We start from the raw sequence: 24,095 nt of genomic DNA, 5'->3' as shown, positions 1-24,095 counted from the left end.
AGCAATCAAAAGAGCCACATCTGGCTCGCAAGCCATAGGTTACCGACCCCTGTTATAGAAGAAAAGAAGGGGGTGGGCAACAACAGAAGGAGGGATAATTTATAGTAGGCAAATCAGAGCTTATGATATTTGTGTAGGCGTGAGTGATTGAGGAATGTGGCTACAGTTGAGGAGAGGGGTGAGTGAAAGGGGCTGTGTTAACAGAAGCACAAACTCTGGAGTCCAACCTTTGATGTTCAATACCAGCCATTGTCACTGATCACCTTTGTAACTCTGGGCAAGGAGTCCAGTTCATTCTGCCTCTCTTCCCAATGTTTAAAATGGAGATAACAATACCTCCTTCATAATATTTCCAAGAAGATTAAATTAATATTATAAAATGTTAGGAATAGTAGTTGCCACATAATAAGTGCTATATTTATGTTTATTCAACATGATTAATAAGGCAATTGTGGAGAGCTCAGGTGTCTTGTGGGATAATGAAGCCATTCAAAGTTTAGAGCAGATATGAAATGTGATAATGGGAGGATTACAGCAAGATGAATTTGATATCAACATCTACACACAAAAGGCTGATGGATTAAAAGTTATGGAACAGAAAGGTAGTTGGTGAAACCATCAGTCGAGGAATGAAGCATCCAGAGTTCAATTTCATGGCTAATACTGCAATTGCAATTTGGCTGAAAATTTAAAGGGGGAAATGCTTGAATAAAACAGAATAGAGTGGTGACTCCACATCAGGCATGAGATCTGTAGTCAGTAAAATATTATTTCTGCCTTTGCTTTATCTCCTCTCACTTGTCTTAAATAATGGGTCTATATCTCAGCAGCATCCTGCGTTTCAGAATCTTTGGGTAATGCAAATGATAATGCTCGTCGATGTGTTATGGGTTCAAACATGGCTGCCTGTGGAGACTCAGGGGTCTGGTAATTTCATTGATAAACAGGATGTGTCCCCAGCAACAGGCGCTTTAAAATCTTCTCAGGGCAATCTCATATATAAGTTAGAGAGCAATTGATAATGAAGCAATTTGTTTTGTGTTCCTTTTTTCTTTTCTATCTTCCACCATTTTTATACAACTTCCTAACACATTGTATATATGTCTGTGAAATGTCAAACCAAGTGGTATCCTGAATCTACTTTTTCCCCTACTGTTAAAATTTCTTTTCAGCAATTAGAAGAATTTAAAGCTGACAGTTGTGATCACTGATTTCTTTTCTTCCTTATGAAGGGTTAATGCAATTTTGATATTTGCCTTACAGAGGATGTGTTTCCTGGATTAGGGAGATGATGAATATGAGTTGAATCATATCTATAATAACAATATAAATATCTAGATCCATCTGGGATATTGTGCAGTTGGTTTTAAGGCACACAATTTTTTTTCCTATGAGATCCTTAAACAAAAATATTTTCATGATTGTAGTTAAAAATTAATTGTTAGCCTCATTTTTCTGTGTCTTTTTATAATATCTCTACTTCCAAGTCAATCTTGGTGAAAAAAAGTGGGACTTTTACTAGAGGGTATCATGGGTGGTGAAATAAGGAGAAAAACAAAACCTGTACTTGAAGTAAAAAATGAGCGTCCAGAGGTCTATGTCCAACATGTAAATATATCCTGTTTTCCCCACATAACAGGCCTGCACAGGGTTTCAGATTTCAGTTAGTTTAAAACAGGGTTTTAAAGTAGTCAACCTTTTTATACCTATCGCCCACTTTTGTATCTCTGTTAGTAGTAAAATTTTCTAACCACCCACCGGTTCCACAGTAATGGTGATTTATAAAGTAGGGAAGTAACTTTACTTTATAAAATTTATAAAGCAGAGTTACAGCAAGTTAAAGCATATAATAATAATTACTTACCAAGTAGTTTATGTCAGATTTTCGCTAAGTTTGGCAGAATAAATCTTTATAAAACCACTTACTCTAGTTAAATCTATCTTTTCATTTATACTTTGGTTGCTCTGCTACCACCCACTGTGAAAGCTGGAACGCCCACTAGTGGGTGGTAGGGACCAGGTTGACTACCACTGGTTTAAAACATTAAAAGTGGGATGCCACTTTATGTTAAATCTCAAGTGCCAAATTTTTTTCGTCTTTGTAAAATGAGAGAGTTTGGTCATTCCCATAAGACACCAATAAGCTGGAGCTGAGTAGAAGCTGCATCTTTAGATGTAAACTTCTGGAGATCTTTTTTGCCAACTGATTGTAAATACTCCATGAGTGGATCTTACTCTTTCTTGTGTCATTTCCTCTGGCAGCTTGCAGTGGACTTGGCTAAGGAAGTAACGGCAATGATTTTATTTTAGGTGAAACCAGGTAGTATGGGTTAAAGAATAACATCGCCTTTTAGCCTATTTGAATGTCGTAAAGGATGAGGGTATTATTTCCTCTTGCTTTTGTGAGGGCTAAAAATAAAATATTATACTTTTCCTTTCCCCTTCTACATTCTTCTGACTGGGCTAATAACCAAATTAACAGAGGCAGATTAACAGAAGAAAATCAAAGTTTAACACATGCATATGGGGAATTTACTTAGACATAGTAAATCCATAAAAATTCTCAAGGCAGTGAGGCAGCATTGTATATATAAGACATTTTGGACAGTGGAATAAAGGGGGTAACAAGGTGTTAGATTTCAGAAGTGAGAATGGGCAAGTTATAGTTAGTGGAGGAAGAAGGAAGTACGTGGCCAGAAAATCCTTGCTAGCTGTCTCAGGAACAGTGGAGCACAGTGGCTATCTAGCAAGCTGGCCCCCGCCTGAAGCATTCTACCTACCACACTTAATTCAAATTAGGCTGAGGCAGCATTCTAACTTCTTCCCAAGCATGTCTCTCTGTCTGAATCTATTGGGCAAGAAAAGGGAGCATGTCAAAGTTTCTGAGTCCTTTGTACTTTTCATAAACAACTTAAAATTAATATCTCTCAAAGCATCTTAGGGGTGGCAGGATTTTGGTCCCTTCCCTTGTGTTATTTTCTTAGCAGGATACCATGACATATGCAGTCTAGATGAAGGATTTTAAAGTTGTCTCCTTGCTGAGTTGAAATCTACTCTCACTCCTGATCAAGAAAGGGCTTGACTGTCAAAGCAGTAAAACTGCAAGTGAAGGACATCGGAGTGGCAGCTGCCAACTTACTCACTGTCTGTCATCATCAGGAAGCTGAGAGTCATCCAGAGTCATTGCAACAGCAGGTTCTCAGATATCAGCAGATGGGGCAATCTGTCATGCTCCCACTGTAGAGGGCAGGAGGAAGGTTCTTTATGCCATTTGAGGGTGCCAAGTGCCACATCTCTTTAAAGAGAGGCTAAGGCCTGTCAATCATGACAATCATTGTAATGCAAGAAGGTCAGATAGGCTTGTCTTTGTGTATCAGAAATGCCAACCTTCTGTCAATGATGAGGTCAAAAATCTGTACCAGATTAAAAGCATTTGTGCCAGGAGCTTCACACTTCCAAAAGGTCAGCGTCAGTGCCAATCAAAATTCATGGACAAAATGAAAGCTCAGTTCTGCCTACACTTACATAAAACTGCTTTCTTTTTTTTTTTTTTGCTTTTATTTTTTTTCCTATATAAGCCAGTCCTCTGTAACTTTATCATTAAACATTCATAAATAGTCTCCCGTCACTCTATGCAACCATGGTACAAATGTGGTAATGTTGCCCTTTGAAATGGAGCCCTTTCCTGGAGTCGCAAGAAAAGCATTTCAGGGACTCTCGTATGAGAGGATGAGAGGTAATAGTTAAGATTTATTGAAGTAGAAATAAAAGCCTGCCCCCTCCACACCTAGGTTTCCACTGTGAATGAAATCTAGCCTTGTCTTCATCAAGCCCTGAAAAAGGATCAGAGTTCAGAAATTCTGTGCCACTGGTTCAGTCCATACCAAAGCTTAGTCTGGTTCAGTCTCTGTTCCCCTCTGGCTAGCTTAGTCTCTGTTCCGCATTGCTGTACCCAGACCCATGCTTGGCGCATGCACTTGGGCCTGCATGGCTGCTAGGTCCTCATGGTTGCTCCAGAGAGAGAACCCATGAAGGAACAGGCAAATACAGTTAACAAGCAAGAGGCCGTTGTTGCTTTGATTATATTACCTCTGGCTTTCAAACTGACCAAACTCACTCTCTCAGTCCTCTGCAGGCTTCTCCTGGGTCCTCCCCCTGACCAGTCTGGTCCTTCCCCCGGGCCAGATTCCTTCCCTTTATGGTTGCTATCTTGGCTCCTACCACTCATGCGTCCGGATCCAGCAGAGGAACTTCTCCTGCTGTGTTTGTTCCTTCCTCAGTAATCCTCTCTAATGACCAGTCACAGCCCTTCCTGCACACTTTAAGTATTAGGTCCAGAGGGCAGAGACTGCAGTGGTCCCTGGAGTGTATGATGCTGTAACTTCCAACCTAATGAAGCTTAGCCAGTTTTGCTCCCTTCTCTTTTGTTAACATCTAGCTACCTAAGCTAACAACAATATTTTGTCTAAACAGGTGATTCCCAAATGTTTAGAATGAAGTTCAAGAATTTGCATTTAAAATAAATTCTCAGGTGATTCCCATGCTCCTGATCTAAGGACTATACATTGGAAACCATTGCCATCCTTTATAAATTGATATATACTACATTTCTATATAATACTTCTGTTTCTTTTATTCCATACTTCTTCTTCTTCTCTTGTTTATCTATTATTATTCCAGAATTGTGCTGTTTTAATTCTAAGTGTGGGTTATATGACTTAACATGTGATAGGGAAAATCTTTTCTTCTTGTTCTTCTTTGAAAAGTTATCTTACCTCTGCATTAAACTTTGTTCTATGAAAATCTAGCAATTATTTTATTCTTCCACTAGCCTATAAACATAAGTTAATTGGAATTGGATATAATTTTATTAAGGAATTTGGAGAAAACTTATACTTTTGCCATGTCATCTAGTTCCCACTCTGAAGAGGGGGTAGCTGACCATTTGCTTCTTTCCTCTTTCACCCTCTTCATTAGTCTGAAAATTTTCTCCATAGCAATCTTTATTTGGTTAATTACTAGAAACTCTAGATGGATGCAAAGATAAGAGATAAAGATACTGTAAATGGTATTTATTGTTTGGTTTTATTGCATTTGCAATCAGTGTTAGTGGGGTATAAGAAGCTCCACTAAGTTTGTATTTTGATACATTATCCTGTGGTCGTGCTAAATTCCTTTATCAGTTTTAATGTTTTGTCTCTTGATATTTGTGTATTTGCAGTGGAAATGATGGCAAATACATAGGCCTCTTTCACCTTTTTTGCTCCTTTTGCTTCACCATGACCTTTAATTGAATCCTGAGCAGTGACAGGAAGAGAAAGCACCTATATAATTTTTGCCACCTTAAAGAGGATGTTTTAAAAATTTCTCTCTCTTCAGGTCTGATACATGCCACAGGTTAAGGTAGCTAAACTATATAAGGATAAAAGAGATTCTTTCTTATGCCTGAATACTGATGTTTACTAAATGTTTCCTTAGTTATTGAGATAATAAAGGGATTTAGCAATGTTCTGGGCATCCCGAGGGATGAGGAAGAAGTCTAAGTAATAGTTCTTGGTAAGATCTAATTTTTACCCATGGAATGTTTATAGCATAGTGAATGACGTATAGTATATAGAAGGAAGTACCCTAATGAATGAATGATGAAGAACAACAGTTTATACGGTAAACAGGCACTATCTGTATAGTTTAGTGGTCTTCATATATTCTGGTGTACAGCTTATGTGAGTTTTAAAAACTTTACCTTTGACTTGAGTAAACTTCAAGACTCATATGATGAGTGATTCCAAACTTCTGTAAGTCTTTGTCTCTATTTCTCCACTTATATCCTGTTTTTTTTGTCTCATTTTTTTCCTCCATTTAGAAGGACTTTTCTATCAGCCCTTACTTTTTGAAATCTTCCCCCTCATCTCAGTTTCAGTTTAAATACTTTCTCATTCCAGGACTCTCTAATATATATAGAAACAATAAAAATCATTCTCTCCATTCATCGTGATCTTAGATTATTTCTAGCTCCTATAATAGTTTCTACCTTGCACTAGTTTGATAAACAGGGATCATGTTATCATGTGTGTTAGGTACTGGGGATCAACAAATGAAGAAAAAATTACCATAACTAGGTCAGAGTCTAGTAACAGAATGAGATGTACTTATGAACAAAATTTAATGTGATAAATCCAATAATCCAGGAACTGATAAAGCAGAAAAGAAAGAATGAGTGGTTTTATAGAGTTAAGGAGAACTTTCAAGAGAAAAATCATACCAGAAGAGCGAAAGTGGGAAGTCATTGCAGACAGAAGATACTGTGTCTGACAAGGCACTGAGACATGAAACTTTGTTTCTATAAAGTTACGAATAACTTGATAATTTGGTCATATATAGAATACATGAGCGAGTCAGCAACAGACAACTATTGGTGGGAAATGAGACTAGTGTTATATAGCTCTCAGTTTTTCTAAGTCTTAATAGGTTTTATTTTTATTGAATCTTTTTTTTTAGAGACAGAGAGGAAGGGAGAGAGAGAGAGAGAACCATTACTTTGTTGTTCTACTTATTAATGTATTCATTGGTTGATTCTTATATGTGTGCCCTGACCAAGGATTGAACCTGCAATTTTGGTGTATCAGGACAATGCTCTGACCAACTGAAGTACCTAGCCATGGTGTCAAGACTCAGTTTTTAATGAACTTTTTATAACATGCTAAATATCTTTAAATTCATGCTTTAGGAAATAAATACCTATTAGACATTTGCATGTGGAATAAAGCAATCAGATTTATGTTTGCCAAGATGAGACTGACAGTGCTGTGAGTGATTTATTAAAGGACTAGGGGAGGAGATACAAGTGGGCTCAACCAAAGATGAACCAGGAGTGCAGTGGAGTCTTGAAGGAGGCCATGGCACCTGCAGGGACAAGAGAACATTTAGATGATATTTGGCGGGAAACCCAGGAAGACTTTCCTCTGACTTATTAAAAGCAGTATCAAAAAGTGGGAGTTTTCTTTCTTATATACTATTCAAGGTAAGGTTTACAGGAGGAAAGATCAGTTTTATTGGAATTGTTCAAGTGTGAAGACATAATTAAATGGATGCAAAAAGATTAAATGCATGAGACTGCAGCTTTGATCTATATGAGAATAAGGTAAGAGTTGTAGATCTTAAAGATGTCTGTCTATGTGTCTATCAAGTCACTATACAGATGGTAGCTGAAGTCTTGGATGAAAGTGTTTAATACTCATCAAGCAAGCATGTATATGACAAGACCACTAAGGCTAAAACCCTAAATGGCACTAAATTTAGTATACAAATTGAGTAGGTGAACCCATAAATGCAGCCCAAGAAGGATACTCAAAGATACAGAAGAAACACAAAAAAATTAGTGTTAACATAAAAAAAGAAAATTATCTGGAAAGTTTTAACACTCTCTTCCTAAAAAATTCTGTCATAATTCTTATTGGGTTTATACTATACCTATTTGAATCTTCCATTTGCTGGTATATCAGTTCCTTGACCCAAGTGTCTTATTGATTATATCTTTCAATCTACCTTAGCCACTAACAGAGCCATAACATGCAAAAGCTTTTCAAGTGTAACTTGCAATCAGAGAGTTGTTAAATGAATTTTATGGTTATAACCACTCTTTAACAAATAAAAGAGGAAAAGTGAGGGTACAGTAGAACTAAATTTAAAAACAAAACATCAGAGTGTAGCAGATAATACAGGAGCATGCCATGAAACTCCTGTTAAGAAAGCTCTCTTGGACCTGGCGTGGTAGCTGAGTCGGTGAGCATTGTCCCAATATACCAGGGTTGAGGGTTTGATCCCCGGTCAGGACACATACAAGAATCAACTAATTAATGTGTAAATAAGTGGAACAACAAGTTGATTGTCCATCTATTTGCCAAGCAGGCACAACATCACCCTTATTAAATTCCTCAAGCACTTCCTCTCATCATACCAAGGACATTTATAAATTCTGAAGTCCTCCTTTTAGGATAGAAAGTGCTTGAAAGTCAGGATCTTCTATGTCTCTTTCTTCACTGTTTCTTCATTGTTCAATAACTAGAACAGCACCTATTATGAATTAGGTACAAGATGCATATATTTTGAATAAACAAATTATAAAGTAAAATGAATTAACAAGTCCTCTATATTATATAAGTTTAGTGTTAACCAAGCTCACCTATTATCATACATATATCCTAAACATTTTATTGCTTGAAATAAATTCAGTTATATACCCAGTATAGTTTTAACAAAAAAATCAAAACTTTGAGAAAAATAGAATCAAACTTTATTTTTTTATAGCCACTATATTCTTTTTTGATTTAACCATTGTATAACTTTTCACAGATTAGATGGCATTATACTTGTTAAAATTAGAATTAAATGAACAAAAATAAGTGTTTTTAGCTTAATTAGCTTTTTAAAAAAATTATTATTCATTTTAGAAAATAGAGAGAGAGTAAGAGAGAGAGAGAGAGAGAGAAATGGGGGGAGGAGCAGGAAGCATCAACTCCCATATGTGCCTCCACCAGGCAAGTCCAGGGTTTTCAAACTCAGCATTTCAGGTCAATGCTTTAATGTTTTTAGTTTAATTAAAATATACTTTCTGAGATGGAATTCCAATCCTCATTTGTATTCAAATAATTTTACTGTTTTCTGTATTATTTTCTTTTATACACTACCTTATTTTCTGAGACTATTTTTACTTCCTGTTTTTAAAATTTGAGAGCAGATGGCCTTGCTAGAAGAGCAATAGCCTATAAAAAATGATGTATGCATGACCACATGAACAGATTTTGATGATATAATCAAACAAAATTTATATAAACGGAATCGACACAAGTATAATTATATGTCCAATTATGTTCTGCATAGAAATTATACAGAAATGAAAGAAGTACATATAAAATGTAGCATTGAATTTATATAACCAGACCAAGTTTCTAAATGATATTTTTTACTTTCCTAATATCTCTAGTTACCCCTCAGTGTAAAGAACATCTCTTTACCCAACAAATAAGGCATTTACCCTTTCATAGGCAGAATGCGTGCGCATGTGTGTGTGCATGTGCACGCACACATATAAGGATTCTTTTTTTTTTTGTAACAGAGACAGAGGCAAAGAGAGGGACAGATACGGACGGACAGACAGGAAGGGAGAGAGATGAGAAACATCAATTCTTCATTGCAGTTCCTTAGTTGTTCATTGATTAATTTCTCATATGTGCCTTGACTGGGGGGGGGGGGGGGCTACAGCAAACCAAGTGACCCCTTGCTCAAGCCAGCGACCTTGGGCTCAAGCTGGTGAGCCTTGCTCAAACCAGATGAGCCCGTGTTCAAGCTAGTGACCTCGAGGTCTCAAACCTGGCTCCTCTGCGTCCCAGTTTGACGCTCTATCCACTGCACCACCACCTACCTGGTCAGGCCACGTATAAGGATTCTTTACAGTGTCCTGTGGAATACAAGTCTGGGTAGGAAGCCACTAAGAAGAGAAGAATATTAAATTTGGTTTTTGATTCCATGGGATCTAAGCATTCTGTGGTCAAAGGAAGTATGAAATAAAATCACATACCCACTTCACCCCTGTTCCTCTCCCTGTTCCTCTCCCTGTTCCTCTCCCTGTTCCTCTCCCTGTTCCTCACCCTGTTCCTCTCCCTGTTCTAACCCTGTTCCTCACCCTGTTCCTATCCCTGTTCCTCACCTTGTTCCTCTCCCTGTTCCTCACCTTGTTCCTCTCCCTGTTCCTCTCCCTGTTCCTCATCCTGTTCCTCTCCCTGTTCCTCTCCCTGTTCCTCTCCCTGTTCCTCTCCCTGTTCCTCATCCTGTTCCTCTCCCTGTTCCTCACCCTGTTCCTCTCTCTGTTCCTCACCCTGTTCCTCTCCCCGTTCCTCACCCTGTTCCTCTCCCTGTTCCTCTCCCTGTTCCTCACCCTGTTCCTCACCCTGTTCCTCACCCTGTTCCTCTCCCTGTTCCTCACCCTGTTCCTCATCCTGTTCCTCATCCTATTCCTCTCCCTGTTCCTCACCCTGTTCCTCTCCCTGTTCCTCTCCCTGTTCCTCACCCTGTTCCTCTCCCTGTTCCTCTCCCTGTTCCTCTCCCTGTTCCTCTCCCTGTTCCTCACCCTGTTCCTCTCCCTGTTCCTCTCCCTGTTCCTCATCCTGTTCCTCACCCTGTTCCTCACCCTGTTCCTCACCCTGTTCCTCTCCCTGTTCCTCTCCCTGTTCCTCATCCTGTTCCTCATCCTGTTCCTCATCCTGTTCCTCTCCCTGTTCCTCTCCCTGTTCCTCACCCTGTTCCTCTCCCTGTTCCTCATCCTGTTCCTCTCCCTGTTCCTCACCCTGTTCCTCACCCTGTTCCTCACCCTGTTCCTCTCCCTGTTCCTCACCCTGTTCCTCTCCCTGTTCCTCTCCCTGTTCCTCTCCCTGTTCCTCTCCCTGTTCCTCATCCTGTTCCTCTCCCTGTTCCTCACTCTGTTCCTCATCCTGTTCCTCACCCTGTTCCTCTCCCTGTTCCTCTCCCTGTTTCTCACCCTGTTCCTCTCCCTGTTCCTCTCCCTGTTCCTCTCCCTGTTCCTCACCCTGTTCCTCACCCTGTTCCTCACCCTGTTCCTCTCCCTGTTCCTCTCCCTGTTCCTCTCCCTGTTCCTCACCCTGTTCCTCTCCCTGTTCCTCTCCCTGTTCCTCACCCTGTTCCTCACCCGGTTCCTCTCCCGGTTCCTCTCCCTGTTCCTCTCCCTGTTCCTCACCCTGTTCCTCACCCTGTTCCTCTCCCTGTTCCTCACCCTGTTCCTCACCCTGTTCCTCTCCCTGTTCCTCTCCCTGTTCCTCTCCCTGTTCCTCTCCCTGTTCCACATCCTGTTCCTCTCCCTGTTCCTCTCCCTGTTCCTCACCCTGTTCCTCACCCTGTTCTACCTACAGTGTTCTAACTCAGTCTTGTTCAAAACAAAAATAAAAAAAAGACCCATTAATCACAATGGTGTCTAATGGGAACTCCTGGGAAAAAAATAACTTTATTGTGAATATCTATCTATCTATCTATCCATATACTTTGTAAAGGTCATGGTTGTTATTTACCCTTTCTAGAAAAAGTAGAAAAAACAAAAAATGTTCACACATATTTATAGTTAAATCCATGAAAATTATTTTTAAAAAAATCAAGATCTTTTGTTCAATGTTAACTAAACATAAAGAAAAAAGATTTCCTGACATGTTAAACTATGAAAATATTTTGACTTACTACTTCAGAAATGTGATCTTTAGTTATATTGTAGAACACATTGTGACTGCAGACTATAAACCTTACATATTATAGGAAACTGAATTTTCAGGTAGTCTATTGATTTTTTTAAACAGGAAATTGAGTTTGTTCATATCGCTTGTAAAAGGAATAACAATTCTATCATTATGAAGCCACCAATATGTAAATTATGTAAATCAATGAACATCCTTGTATTAATCCACTGGTGTGGTATGTGAAAGCACATGGATTTAGCCAATTATGCAAGTGCTCTTGTTAGACAAAAAGCACCACATTCTTTTCTTTGGAATATTTTAGAAACACCTTTATTTCAGGTATTTCACAAAGAATAAGATGGATCTAAATATAAATAGGACATATGATTTCACATAAGAAAATGCTAAAATGATAGTCTATACCTAAATCTTTATTTAGCCTATGAATTTTAACCCCTGGGTTATCTCATTTTTTTTTCTAGTTAATATCTGGGGTAAACAGTAAGGTACAAGCATCAACACAATTTATTTTTAATTTTCTTCACTGATTTCTCTTTTCTCCATTTTAATTTGTTTGTTTTCTTCCCCCTGAAAATGTCAAGACTATATTAATGAGATACATTTTTGCTCCAAGTGTAAGAAACAGATCATAATTATGCATGTTCTTAACTAGAGTCCTAACTCTTGATTTTATAATCCATGTTTTTATCTTGAAGGCATCTAGGATCAAGCTGAATTTTATGTCTTTATTTTTAGAATTTGTTATATGCTATCTAGTGAGGTCAATGGCGACCAGACAGGAAGTCATAGGTTTAGACATATTTTGTGTCATTATGATAGTCCAAGGCAGTGGTGGTCAACTTGGTCCCTACTGCCCACTAGTGGGCGTTCTAGCTTTCATGGTGGGTGGTAGCGGAGCAACCAAAGTATAAATAAAGGTAGATTTAACTATAATAAGTTGTTTTATAAAGATTTATTCTGCCAAACTTAGCAAAAATCCGACATAAAGTGCTTGGTAAGTAATTATTACTATATGCTTTAACTTGCTGTAACTCTGCTTTATAAATTTTACAAAGTAAAGTTACTTTCCTACTTTATAAATCACCATTACTGTGGAACTGGTGGGTGGTTAGAAAATTTTACTACTAACAGAGATACAGAAGTGGACGGTAGGTATAAAAAGGTTGACTACCTCTGGTCCAGGGTCTGGTTCTAATATAACTCTGTTGTATTAAGGCCCTTTGAGTTTATTAATATCTCTGGAAGTGACTACTCAATTCAAAAAAGGCTGATGTATAAACTAATTTGCCACCTTGTTAATTACAACTGTAAAAGGGAGCCAAATACTCCCTAGAAGGAATGGGCATTGGCTGCCAAACTTTTCTTAGAGGTGTACGTGAGGAACATGGCATTCGAAGCAAAGGGGGATAGTTGGGTGATCTTGGAAACAGCTCGGTTTGACAGCTTTATGTATCCATCTCCTGGCTAAGGGTATACTAGCCAAACCCACATGCACTTTGCTTTCAGGTCAGAATACGTTCTTCTAATCAATGCAGAAGACACATGAATGATTTGTCACTTAGGAATTTTCATTTGTCCAGACATTTTAGAAACTGTATTCATTCTGTCAGTGCAGTCTTTCTTTAAGCGGGGAACATAGAATTGTTTTAAGTTTTTGTGTAATGACAGTCACATTCCAAACTTGCTTCCAGAGTCCATATTCTTATTTCAATCAAGCATTGATGTTCCTAGACCTCCTTTACTTTTCCCACGCCTAGTCATTTACAATGCCTTTTCTAGGTTTTCCTGCTCCAGCTGACTTGATTTCACTTCTACAGCTGTTAATGTTACCACTATTCCTATTACAATTCCTACTACCACAATATCTACCAGTTAAAGTACTGAGCATAATCCAGGGGTTAGATTATATATTTTTTTACACCTATAGGAAGTAGGCATTATTATTAATATTATTATTTTTAAATTATTACTTCCGGCCCTGGCCAGTTGGCTCATTGGTAGAGCATCACCCTGATCTGTGGGTATCCCAGTTTAATTCTTTTTTTTTTTTCATTTTTCCGAAGCTGGAAACGGAGAGGCAGTCAGACAGACTCCCGCATGCACCCGACCGGGATCCAACCGGCACGCCCACCAGGGGGCGATGCTCTGCCCCTCTGGGGCGTCGCTCTGTTGCATCCAGAGCCATTCTAGCACCTGAGGCAGAGGCCACAGAGCCATCCCCAGTGCCCGGGTCATCTTTGCTCCAGTGGAGCCTCGCTGAGGGAGGGGAAGAGAGAGACAGAGAGGAAGGAGAGGGGGAGGGGTGGAGAAGCAGATGGGCGCTTCTCCTGTGTGCCCTGGCCAGGAATTGAACCCGGGACTCCTGCACACCAGGCCGATGCTCTACCGCTGAGCCAACCGGCCAGGGCAACCAGTTTAATTCTTGATGAGGGCACACAGGAGAAGTGATCATCTACTTCTCCACCTCTCCCCCTTCCCCTTCTCTCTCTCTCTCTCTGTTACTCTCTCTCTTCCCCTCCCACAACCATGGCTGAATTGATTCAAGTGCATTACCCAAGGTGCTGAGGAGGCTCCCTGGAGCCTTTGCCTTAGGTGCTAAAAATAGCTTGGCTGCGAGCAAGGCCCCAGATGGGAAGATAATTGGGCCCAGAGCGGGGTAGCCAGGTGGATCCCAGTTGGGGACATGGGGGAATCTATCCTCTATCTTCCCTCCTCTCACTTGGAAAAGAAGAAAAGAAATTATTAACTCCCATTTTACAAATGAGGAAAGTAAAGCTAAAGGTAAGGCTTAAATAAGTCTGAGGCCAAATAGAAAGTGGTTGAGCTGAAATTTGAACTCAAATATATGCGCCTTTAAATCTGGATTCTAATTATAGTGATTTTACTCTGATGATAATGCTCTTTCATATCTATAGATTGAAATAGCACTGAGCCATTTCATATGTGTTATATATATATATGGCAAACTAGAAAAATTAAGTAGAATCTGAAAGATGCTTTGGAACTTAGATTATTCTAGATAAAATATTATGAAGTAGGTAGCTACTGTAATTTATGTAGCTCTAAATCCATTAGGGCACACTGACCCTGGTGAAATTGCTTGGCATGTTACACTTGTCATAAATATTCCGTGAGAATATAGAGTATGGTGAGTGTGGATGGAGCTTAGCAAAGCATAAAGCAGCGGAGACAAGGTGCTTGCCCCAAGAGCTTGTGATCTAATTTAGATGGAGACAGAATACTAGATTCCTATAAAATACTAACAGACTTGGTTGATATACTAACAGCATTGGTTGACTGACTCACAACTTCACTCATAGTGCTATAAATCAAATGGTAACACTCTAGACATCAAATGAGAAGCTGGGTAGTTTACAGTTTGGCCTGTCTCATAGCTAGGTGTTTTATTTTGAAATAATATGGGAAATAGCCAACAAGGTGAGAAAAATGTAAGATAGGACTTTCTGCATTACATGCTATACAACACAATCTCCTGGAAGGGGCAACTACAAGATGTCATATTCAAAGGAAACTTTTTGTTCAGTGAGGCAACCTCATTTCTATACCCCGGAAGGGTAATTTCAAAAGAACTTTAAAATGAACATCATTTTGATCAGTTACTTTATTTTTAATTTATATAGTAACACTTAGGGTACTTCAAGAAGCCAGATAAAGGAATAGTGTCAGTCAATAAGTTGCAGTGAAACATATGGTTGCTAGAGAGCACAGTGGTCCAGAATAATATGTTACAAGACTGTGGGACTTTGCATTTGCATTGTTCACTCTGGATCACACACACACACACACACACACACACACACACACACACACACACACATGATATAATCATCCAAAAAGTACATTCCGTTCACTTACTTGTTTGCTGAGATTGGGAGAAAACAAACATGAGACTCGGGTCCGTCTAGACTTCCTCTTTTGGACCAGTTCTCCTGCTAAGCCCTTGCATTTATTTCTCACCTCTTGTTCCTTCGTGGAGTAGGTACATGTTAGCCTCCATCCCCCATGGGGAATGCACATGGGTGAACCAACCGTTCTGAGTGGCCAAATTTAAATCGGTGAAAGTAACAAAAACTCTTGTTGTGGCCAGAGAGTTAATTCATAACCAGCTAGTCCGCTTTATCAGTAATAAAACTACCATTTTTCTTTCCATCTGTCGTCTCTTCTTGTGTTTTCCTCTAAGTTCGTTTAAAACTTGGAGGAAAAGAGGAAGGGTGTGATTAAACTTTAGTACACATAGCAAATGTTTATTGAAAAAATGAGCCAGGGAAATTAGCGAGCTAACTACATTAAATTTGAATTTGTTGGTATCTTCAGTGTCTTAAATCATTATCATGAAGATATATAGAAATCATCAAGATTTTCTGTTAGATCTTTTAGATTATGGGTAACTTGAAGTCAGGGTCTAAATTTTATTTATCTTTGTAACAATTGGGGCTTATGATTTCAAGCATACAGTAGATGTCACCTGTATTTAGTGTTAAAGCAGTATATATAGGTTAGTTCTAAATTATGCATCTAATTATATACATATAATATAGAGATATTTTTATAAATTAACTTTTTATATTAAAGTATATCTATTCTACTAAGTAAGATCACTATTAAGCTCTTTTTTTAAAAAAATAGATGAATGTTGTGTACCTTCTCCAACACACAACTATTCAATAGAGAAATTTTAAAATCATTTAAATTCTCTAGAAATTGTGCTCAATACATACAGTAAATGGAGAAACACTCACTCGAGAAAATTTACTAAAAACAGTGAGAGTCTGCAGTATTTCTGTTATGACCACTCACCTTCCCCCAGATCTGCCTGAGTCTACTCTGGTCGTTCTAATGGGATGGATGCTGTAAGACAACAAAGACTCCCTTCCCCTCCAGCCTAGCACTGCTCCATCTCAGAAGAGCCATGCCATGATAGTATTACACATCACTGCCAGCCCCATGACACAGACACTTTATGCCAGACAGGCAGGGTGGAGATGTCTGGCGTTAGCATCCTCCTCCCAGGCCAAAATTGGCCCCATTCCAGGCTGGCAGGTTGAGAATATTGGGCCCCGATCACCCTACCAGAGCTGGCTCTGTGGGTAGAAGTTTTGTACTAAGAGGGCCAAGTCAAAAAAGAAAAAAAGACTTGCCCTCTCAATGATAACATTAAGTATAAATAGATTAAACAATCCAACAAAAAGCTAGAGATTGTCAGATTGGATGGAGAAAAATGATTACATATACAAGATTCAAAGACAATATGTTAATCACGAAGGGATGGAGAAAGATTCAAAATGCAAAGAGCAACCATAAGAAAGGTAAAGAGGCCTGACAGGTGGTAGCATAATGAGTAGAGCATCAAACTGGAATGCTGAGGTTGCTTTCTTGAGCCCAGCATCACCAGCTTGACCCCAAGGTTCAGATTTGATCCTCAGCTAAGGCACATTTGGAAAGCAATTAATACACAACTAAGTGGAGCAAGGACTCAATGCTCCTTTCTCTCTCTCTCTCTTTCTCTCTCTCTCTAAACAACAGAAAAAGATAGGTAAAGTTATATCATGTCAGATAAAATAGATATTAAAATAAAAATGTTACTAGATAGAAATGATATTTCTAATAGTTAAAGGTTCGCACTTCAATAATGATAGTATTTTTATAGAATCATGCAAACAATAATACAATCTAATTTTAGAACATATTCATCACCCTCCAAAAATTACCCTGTAAGCATTAACAATCATTCACATGCCCTTCTCAGACCTAAAAACCACTTTCTGTCTCCTAGATGCATCTATTGTGCATATTGCATATAAGTAGAATCACACATGCTGTAATCTTTTGTGACTGATCTATTTCACTAAGCACAATGTTTTCATAATGTATCCATGTAGTAGCATGAATCAGTACTTTGTTCTTTTTTTATTGCAAAATAATATTCCATTATTTAAATATAAGGTATCTCATATATCCTTTCATCAAATGATGGCTGTATCAGTCAGAATTCAACCAGAAAAATAAGACCAGTAGAGATAGAAAGATACCTATTTTATAGAATTGCCTCATGTGATTATAGAGACTGGCTAAGCAATTGCAGAATTTACAGGGCAGGCCATCCAAAAGGGCAGACAGAACTCATGGACATGACTCAAGCTGTTGTTCACAAGCAGAACTTTTTTTATCCAGGTAGCTTCAGCTCTGCTCCTTTCTCTCCTAACTTTGTAAAATCAGTAAATAAAATCTTAAGAAAAAAAAGAAGATGAAGCAATAGACAGACTAGGATTGGGAACATTTAGCCTCTTTAAATCTGTCAAGAATATAAAATTGGGAGCAAGACTGAGGAATAACTTCCTGACTGAGGGAAGAAGACTCATCCAAAATGGAAAAAGAGATATTGTCTAGACCACTGGGTCATTTGACAAAATATGTAAGTGTCTATGCATTGGCTTGTAGTGTTGAAACAATGTTGAATTCTTGATTGCGAGCTTATATGGAAGTTCTACATAATCATTTTCTGGGAGAATCTGGAATATTTTGTATGGAGAGGCAAATGTGGTAAAATATTAACAACTGGAGTAGTCCTACAAGAGTTTTTTTGTACTGCTGTTGTAATATTTTATGTTTGAATATTTTACTTTTATTAAAGATGAAAAAAAATTTTTTTTGGGGGGGTTACTCTTTGATTCTTGATCCAAATTTAAAAACTTAAAATTGAACTGGTTTAAGGAAAACAACAAAGGGACAAAACAGGTTAAATTCGTTTTAGTTTGTTTTGGATTCCAAGCATTACTTGTTTTAAAAGTAAGAATCTGGGCTGAGGAAATCAGGAGTTGATACCGTGAAGTTTCTACTCTGAAACCTTAACTAATAAAAAGTCCAGGACTTCATAAAAAAGTATTTGAAGGACTAGACAGGTGTCTTTCTATGGTACTTAGCATTGAAAACATTCTGTGAAGAAAGTTTTTCACAGTCTAGAAGAAAAATATTTTGTAAATATTTCCAGAATCTTGGCTGTTTTTTCTTACATTGTTTCGTATAACTGATTTCTTTTTGAATTACTCAAGTGATTCTTTGTTCTCACACTGATAACCTTTAAGTTCAATGTTTGGTGAGGACTCTTATTCTTGGTCCTAGCAAAGAATGACTTTTGGTGTTTATATTTCTTTTTTAGATTCCTTTATTGCATATGACTCTAGTCATGGGGGAATCCAATGTTCTTAAGAAGAAGCAAACATTTATTTTGTAATATCAACTCAGTATCTGAATTGGCATATTCCTTAACATTTGATTTGACATTGTTGTTCCATAGCACAGAATTAGCTTCTATTGTGATTTTGGAAGCCCTTCAGCATGAAAAAAAAATCAATATGATATGAAAAGGCTAATATGCTGTAAATTATATTGTTATGACCTGGCCAGAAAAGCTACTCTGTGACTTCATTCAGTTTCTGCTGTGAAGACAAGTCCGATGGACACACTGCCTAAGGCAATTCCGTGTTTATGTACAAAATCATGAATCAGGGAAAATTGTAAATTGACTCCCTAGCATGTGATTCCAGTTTTTAAAAAAGAAATAATATCTTCACATATTTTTAAACCTCTCCTTAAAAAGTAAAATTCCAATTTATTTTACTCATAAATTTAAGGTGGTTCTTGAGTTTAGCAATAATATGCTCTGTGGCTAGTAAAATATTATGGAAATAGTATATATTTTAAATTTAAATGGACATTGGTCAACTTCTGTAACTTCATCTTAGAGTATTTAATCACAAGCAAATTAAACATACTTAGCCTTCCTTCTTACAATTTCCCCAAGGTATTGTGTGGAAGAATTATGTTGTGACACGTTTATAAAATACTGAACATGGTGCACTGAACAGCCACGTAAAAAATGTACAATTTTCCTCCCAATTTATGTCTCTTGAGATCATTCTCTTAAAATTTTGTTTCTTGTGTTTTCTCCTGGTTTCACACTGATATTCTGTGGGATTTTATAAAGTTGTTCTTTGCTTCAGTACATATTTAACTTGTGAAATCTGCTCATTATTTTTAGGTTCACCAGGTCAAGAGGATGGGTGCCTTTGAAGGCAGGAAAGGAAAAGAAGTAGACATGGCAAATAAAAACGATGAGAATTGTAGGAAATCAATTAAAGCTGAACTCTGTCCTCTAACCATACCCTGTAGTTAAAATATATGTTTTGGGGAATATTAAACAGTTTGATGTGAGTCAGTACTCTTCTCAGAGTTCATATGTGAAAAGGAGTTCATCCCGTATTAGCGCAAACTCAGGACACGGGAGGCTGATGTTCTGTGATTGGAGCTGTCTGTCTACAGTGACGCCCTTGTCAAGTCTGCCGCAGTCGCAGCTTCCTCAAGCTCTGTGGTCTCGACCTAATGAAAACTCTCTTTCTAGGTGTATACTTCATCAATCATCACTGAAATGTTTGCAAAGGAATCCAGAAGGAATCAAGAGCCCATCAGAGTAAGTGTGCAAACAGAAATGAGCGATGCGGAGGCAGACTGAATGGGGACGTTGCAACCTGGATTTGCCTTTTCTGAGCCCAAGAATATTGATTTTGTGCTCTCGGTAGGCCAAACATTGTATCTTTCAGTGGTTTGAAAACCAAGGCTTAAATCAACAACAAATAAACTTCTACTCTGAGTTAAGTAATTCATACAATTTACTATATTTAACGCAAGAATTTGAATGCACAGTATATTTTGATATTACCTTCTTGCTCCTTTTAAGGAAGGAGCTATTAAATTTTCTTTCCCGGTTTGAATGAAACATTAGTTTACCTTTCCTGTATATATATTTTTTCCACTCCTGCCCTCTTGAGAGTTTCTCAGTCTAGGGAGAACTGATTTAGTGATGCAGTTGTTCATTCTTTACTTGTTGCCTGCATCTTCCTACTTATCCAATCTATTGAGTTTTTATTACCAAATATCATGCTGTTTATTCCTAAACTAGGTAAACAGCTGACAAGCATGCCGTATATCCCAATTTTATAGTCTATCTTATTTCTTACAAGATACTCACAAAAACTTCAAGAAGTAGGTGTTATCCCACTTGATTTACAAAGATGCTAATGAGGCCAGGAAAGTTAATAGATCCACTCCAGAACTTAATTGCATGAGTCAGACAGCCCGAGTTTCAACTTGTCAATCTGTTCAGAAAGCACAGGCTCATTCTATTATATTGTACCCTCAGCATAATTATATGGATGACTACTATTTGTTGGAGGTTTTCTAATTGCTAGAAAGCATCCTTACTTTAGGGGGATCCAAGAAGAATACGTGTGGTATGATGTAGTCAGGAAGTATACCATTCTTACTCGGAGAGAAATTTTTATAAATTGACATAATAGTTCTCAGTGATATAAAAATGTTCTTTATGCATCAGGTTCTGTGGAGAAAAATGAAAAGAGGCAAATACATCTGGGTCAGTGTGTAGGAAAGGTTGTAAGGAAGTATGCAATTGCATTATAATAACTTGATCTGTTTTCTTTTTCTTTTTTTTTTTTTTTTTTGTATTTTTCTGAAGCTGGAAATGGGGAGAGACAGTCAGACAGACTCCCGCATGCGCCCGACCAGGATCCACCCAGCACGCCCACCAGGGGCGAAGCTCTGCCCACCAGGAGGCGATGCTCTGCCCCTCCGGGGCGTTGCTCTGCCGAGACCAGAGCCTCTCTAGCGCCTGGGGCAGAGGCCAAGGAGCCATCCCCAGAGCCCGGGCCATCTTTGCTCCAATGGATCCTTGGCTGTGGGAGGGGAAGAGAGAGACAGAGGGAAGGGGGGGTGGAGAAGCAAATGGGCGCTTCTCCTATGTGCCCTGGCCGGGAATCGAACCCGGGTCCCCCACACGCCAGGCCAACGCTCTACCGCTGAGCCAACTGGCCAGGGCCACTTATCTGTTTTCTACACTAGACTATGAGTCTTGTATCCTGTGCATGAGGCTCTTGGTATGGGCTAAATAAACATTTGTTGAATTAATTAATGATAAGTAAATCAAAGGGTTAAATGTCAGTTAGATTTTTTAGAATGGGTAGCAATTATGGGCCTGGTCTAGAAGAGCAGAAAGTGACATCCAAGTAGCACCTTGGATGCAAAGGCAAACAGGGAGTACCTAAGGTTCTATGCAAGGGTGGGCTGCAATGAATAACTCATTCATCCATTCAACAAGCCTTGATTCAGTGTTTACTGTGTTCCAGGAACTATTAAAGGCACCAGCAGTGAGCAGTGCACACATTTCAGTGTGTTTGAATGAGATTATCCACAGGGAAAATGGTAGGAAATGGTGTCTAGGGATATAGCTGATGGCTTTGTGTCTTTTGAACACCTGGGTAACGAGTTTTGATTTGTACTGAGAAAAACCTGAATCAAACTCAGATATTCAGAAGTAACTGGAGAGTAAATTAAACTGGATTTTATGTACTTCATTAAATTTTACTTTGCAAAGCGTATTCTGCCATGAGAAAAGTAATTACACTGATTGCTAAACATTTAGTAAATAGGAGAGCAAAATATTTGCTATCTAGAAAAGTGACATGTTGAGTTGGAGGGCAAGGGGCATGGAGAGAGCCCCAAGTCAGACTGAGGAAGGCTGGGAATTACCCAGTTTCGAAACAGGGAGAAACAGATAGCAAGCAATTGTTCCCTAGTAGAAACAGTTCTGCAGAAGTTCCTGTGAGTCAGGGATGAACCTGAGGTTTTCTTTTTATACAATATTAGCTACGCAGAGGGTGGAGACATGGGCTCAGAGGGGAAATGCTGAGGGAAAAACAGGTATAGGTTCATAGGTAGAAGAGTAGCATGCCCCTATTTTGAACCTGGTGGTTTGAGTTGTATCTGGTAGGGAACTAAAAACCCAGGTGTGGAACTTCTGAAAATAGGCTGATGCCAGAATATATAATTAGAAATCATCACAATAGAAATGTTAGCCAAAGCTGGGAAGGCAGATGTGCCCACCCAGGGAGGAAGGGGAAAATAAGAAGTCAAAAGCGTGGAAAGCCAACAGTTAATAGGAGAGAGGAACGAGACTGGAAATGAGCAGGCAGAAAGAAAGGGGGGCATCCTCACCAGGGCTGCAGCATAAGGCATCTGATTATATTCCTTTATAAGCCTTGCGGAGCAATAATTAATGCTGATGAGCTGAGTTGTTTGCGGATCACAGATTCTGGTGTGCCCTTGACACTGGGAATTACAAGGCTCCCCTGAAGATCTGAGAACAAAAAGCTGCTTCTGTGAAATTCAAAAGCCAACTTTATGAATAAAGCACTCAAGTTTGTCTAAATGGAGTCAAAAAGAAAATTATTTTTCTAGTTGCTGCTGATACTTTCTTCCATCATCTTTGTTGCAAATGATTAAGATCCAGATGACAGAATAAAAATAGTTCTCTCCAAAATGACTTGAGAAGTGGACATTAGCTTTTAACTCTTTAATCAATAGCTAGAGAAAGGAAAGAGATGGTGTGTCTCAGAAAGATGAGGTTGATTACTGTCATTTTTCTCTTCTACCTTTCTACTGATGCTGGTTGGATTAGTTCAGATTAATGCTTATTTCAGTAACAAAATTCTGTTTACTATTAAACAAATGTCTCTTTCTCAGCACTTTAAAGCTCCTACCAATTTATTATCCTATTTGAGAAGTCCTTCTGTGTCTGGAGAAAAACGCCAAAGAATGCTCAGATAAAATGAATCAATGCTCATTCCTAAATCTCTACCAGGTTGCTGTTGACAGTTAGGGACAGTCTAGTTCAGGGGTCTCAAACTCGCGGCCCGCGGGCCGCATGTGGCCCGACAAACAATTTTGTGCAGCCCGCAGACTAATTCACGAAGTTCAAAATATTTTGGATAAAATTAAGTAAGCCTAGGGGCCTACTTGTATTTTTCATTTCTCTAGCATCCTAGCTAGATATTAGCTTAGTTAACAGCAGTTGTGATGCGAACTACAGTTTCTGGTCATTTTGTGACACTGAGTAAACTGCATGTACGATTGTGCTTGTTGTACTGATTTTTTTTGTTTTCAACTGCAGTGAGAAAAGTGTTGCGTAACAGTTGCCTTTTGTAGACCTAGTGCAGCCGCCGAACGGCTGTGATCTTGCTCTGCGGCCCACATGCTGAGTTGAGTTTGAGACCCCTGGTCTAGTTGCAAACATGATGGGCCAATAATTTGTGTGTAGAGACGTGTTCTCTTCTCCAACCACCCCTGGGTCAGCAGTGGTATCTAAATCATACCTAGAACCTCAGATCAGCACATCTACAGATAACCAGTCTGGCTGTGCTTCAAGTCAAGAGACAGTTAGGAAGATGGTGGGATGTACTGAACCTGGTGCCAGAGACCTAGCTTTCACCACTTATTTACTGGGTCCCTCGGCAAGTTACTCCAGGCCCATATCTCTGTGCTTCAGTTTTTGTTGTTGTCATGATTTTAATTGTAAACTTGAAATGGTAATAAGATGATTTTAGAGAAGGTAACCAGACTCTCTGTGTTCTAGAATCGTCATGAGGATTAACATAAACAAACTAAATGATTCATCAGTGTCCCAGGGCTGTACAAGCATAGTATATTAGTGGCATCACTCATATATTCTGTAGCCTGCTGTTGTTAACCTCTTGATGTTTTTAAAATCCTTTTAGATAATTTAATCTTCAAGTATTTGAAGTGATTTCAAATAAGGTGTTATTATAATGGTATTTAATAGAACTGACCTTCTATTTTCCTCTTATATTAATTTTGATTATTCATTTGCATATTGTGTTTGGCCAGCCTGGACACTCACAATCTTATATAGTTTTGGACACATTTTTTAAAAATTGATTTTTGTAATTT

At 38.6% G+C, this 24,095-nt stretch overlaps 1 protein-coding gene across 1 annotated transcript in view; it reads right to left on the bottom strand.

Moving 5' to 3' along the window:
• LOC136335392 (sodium/potassium/calcium exchanger 1-like) overlaps positions 1-24,095 on the bottom strand; it is an 81,976-nt gene that overhangs the window by 48,963 nt on the left and 8,918 nt on the right. Inside the window, exon 4 of the mRNA XM_066276668.1 lies at positions 10,127-10,912. Coding sequence (XP_066132765.1) covers positions 10,127-10,912 — 786 coding nt within the window. The remainder of the gene's footprint in view (positions 1-10,126; positions 10,913-24,095) is intronic.

The sequence above is a fragment of the Saccopteryx bilineata genome, chromosome 4, assembly GCF_036850765.1.
Source record: "Saccopteryx bilineata isolate mSacBil1 chromosome 4, mSacBil1_pri_phased_curated, whole genome shotgun sequence".
Lineage (NCBI taxonomy): Eukaryota > Metazoa > Chordata > Mammalia > Chiroptera > Emballonuridae > Saccopteryx > Saccopteryx bilineata.
Note: the sequence above shows the minus strand (reverse complement) of the source record. Positions and strands in the feature narration are given on the sequence as shown.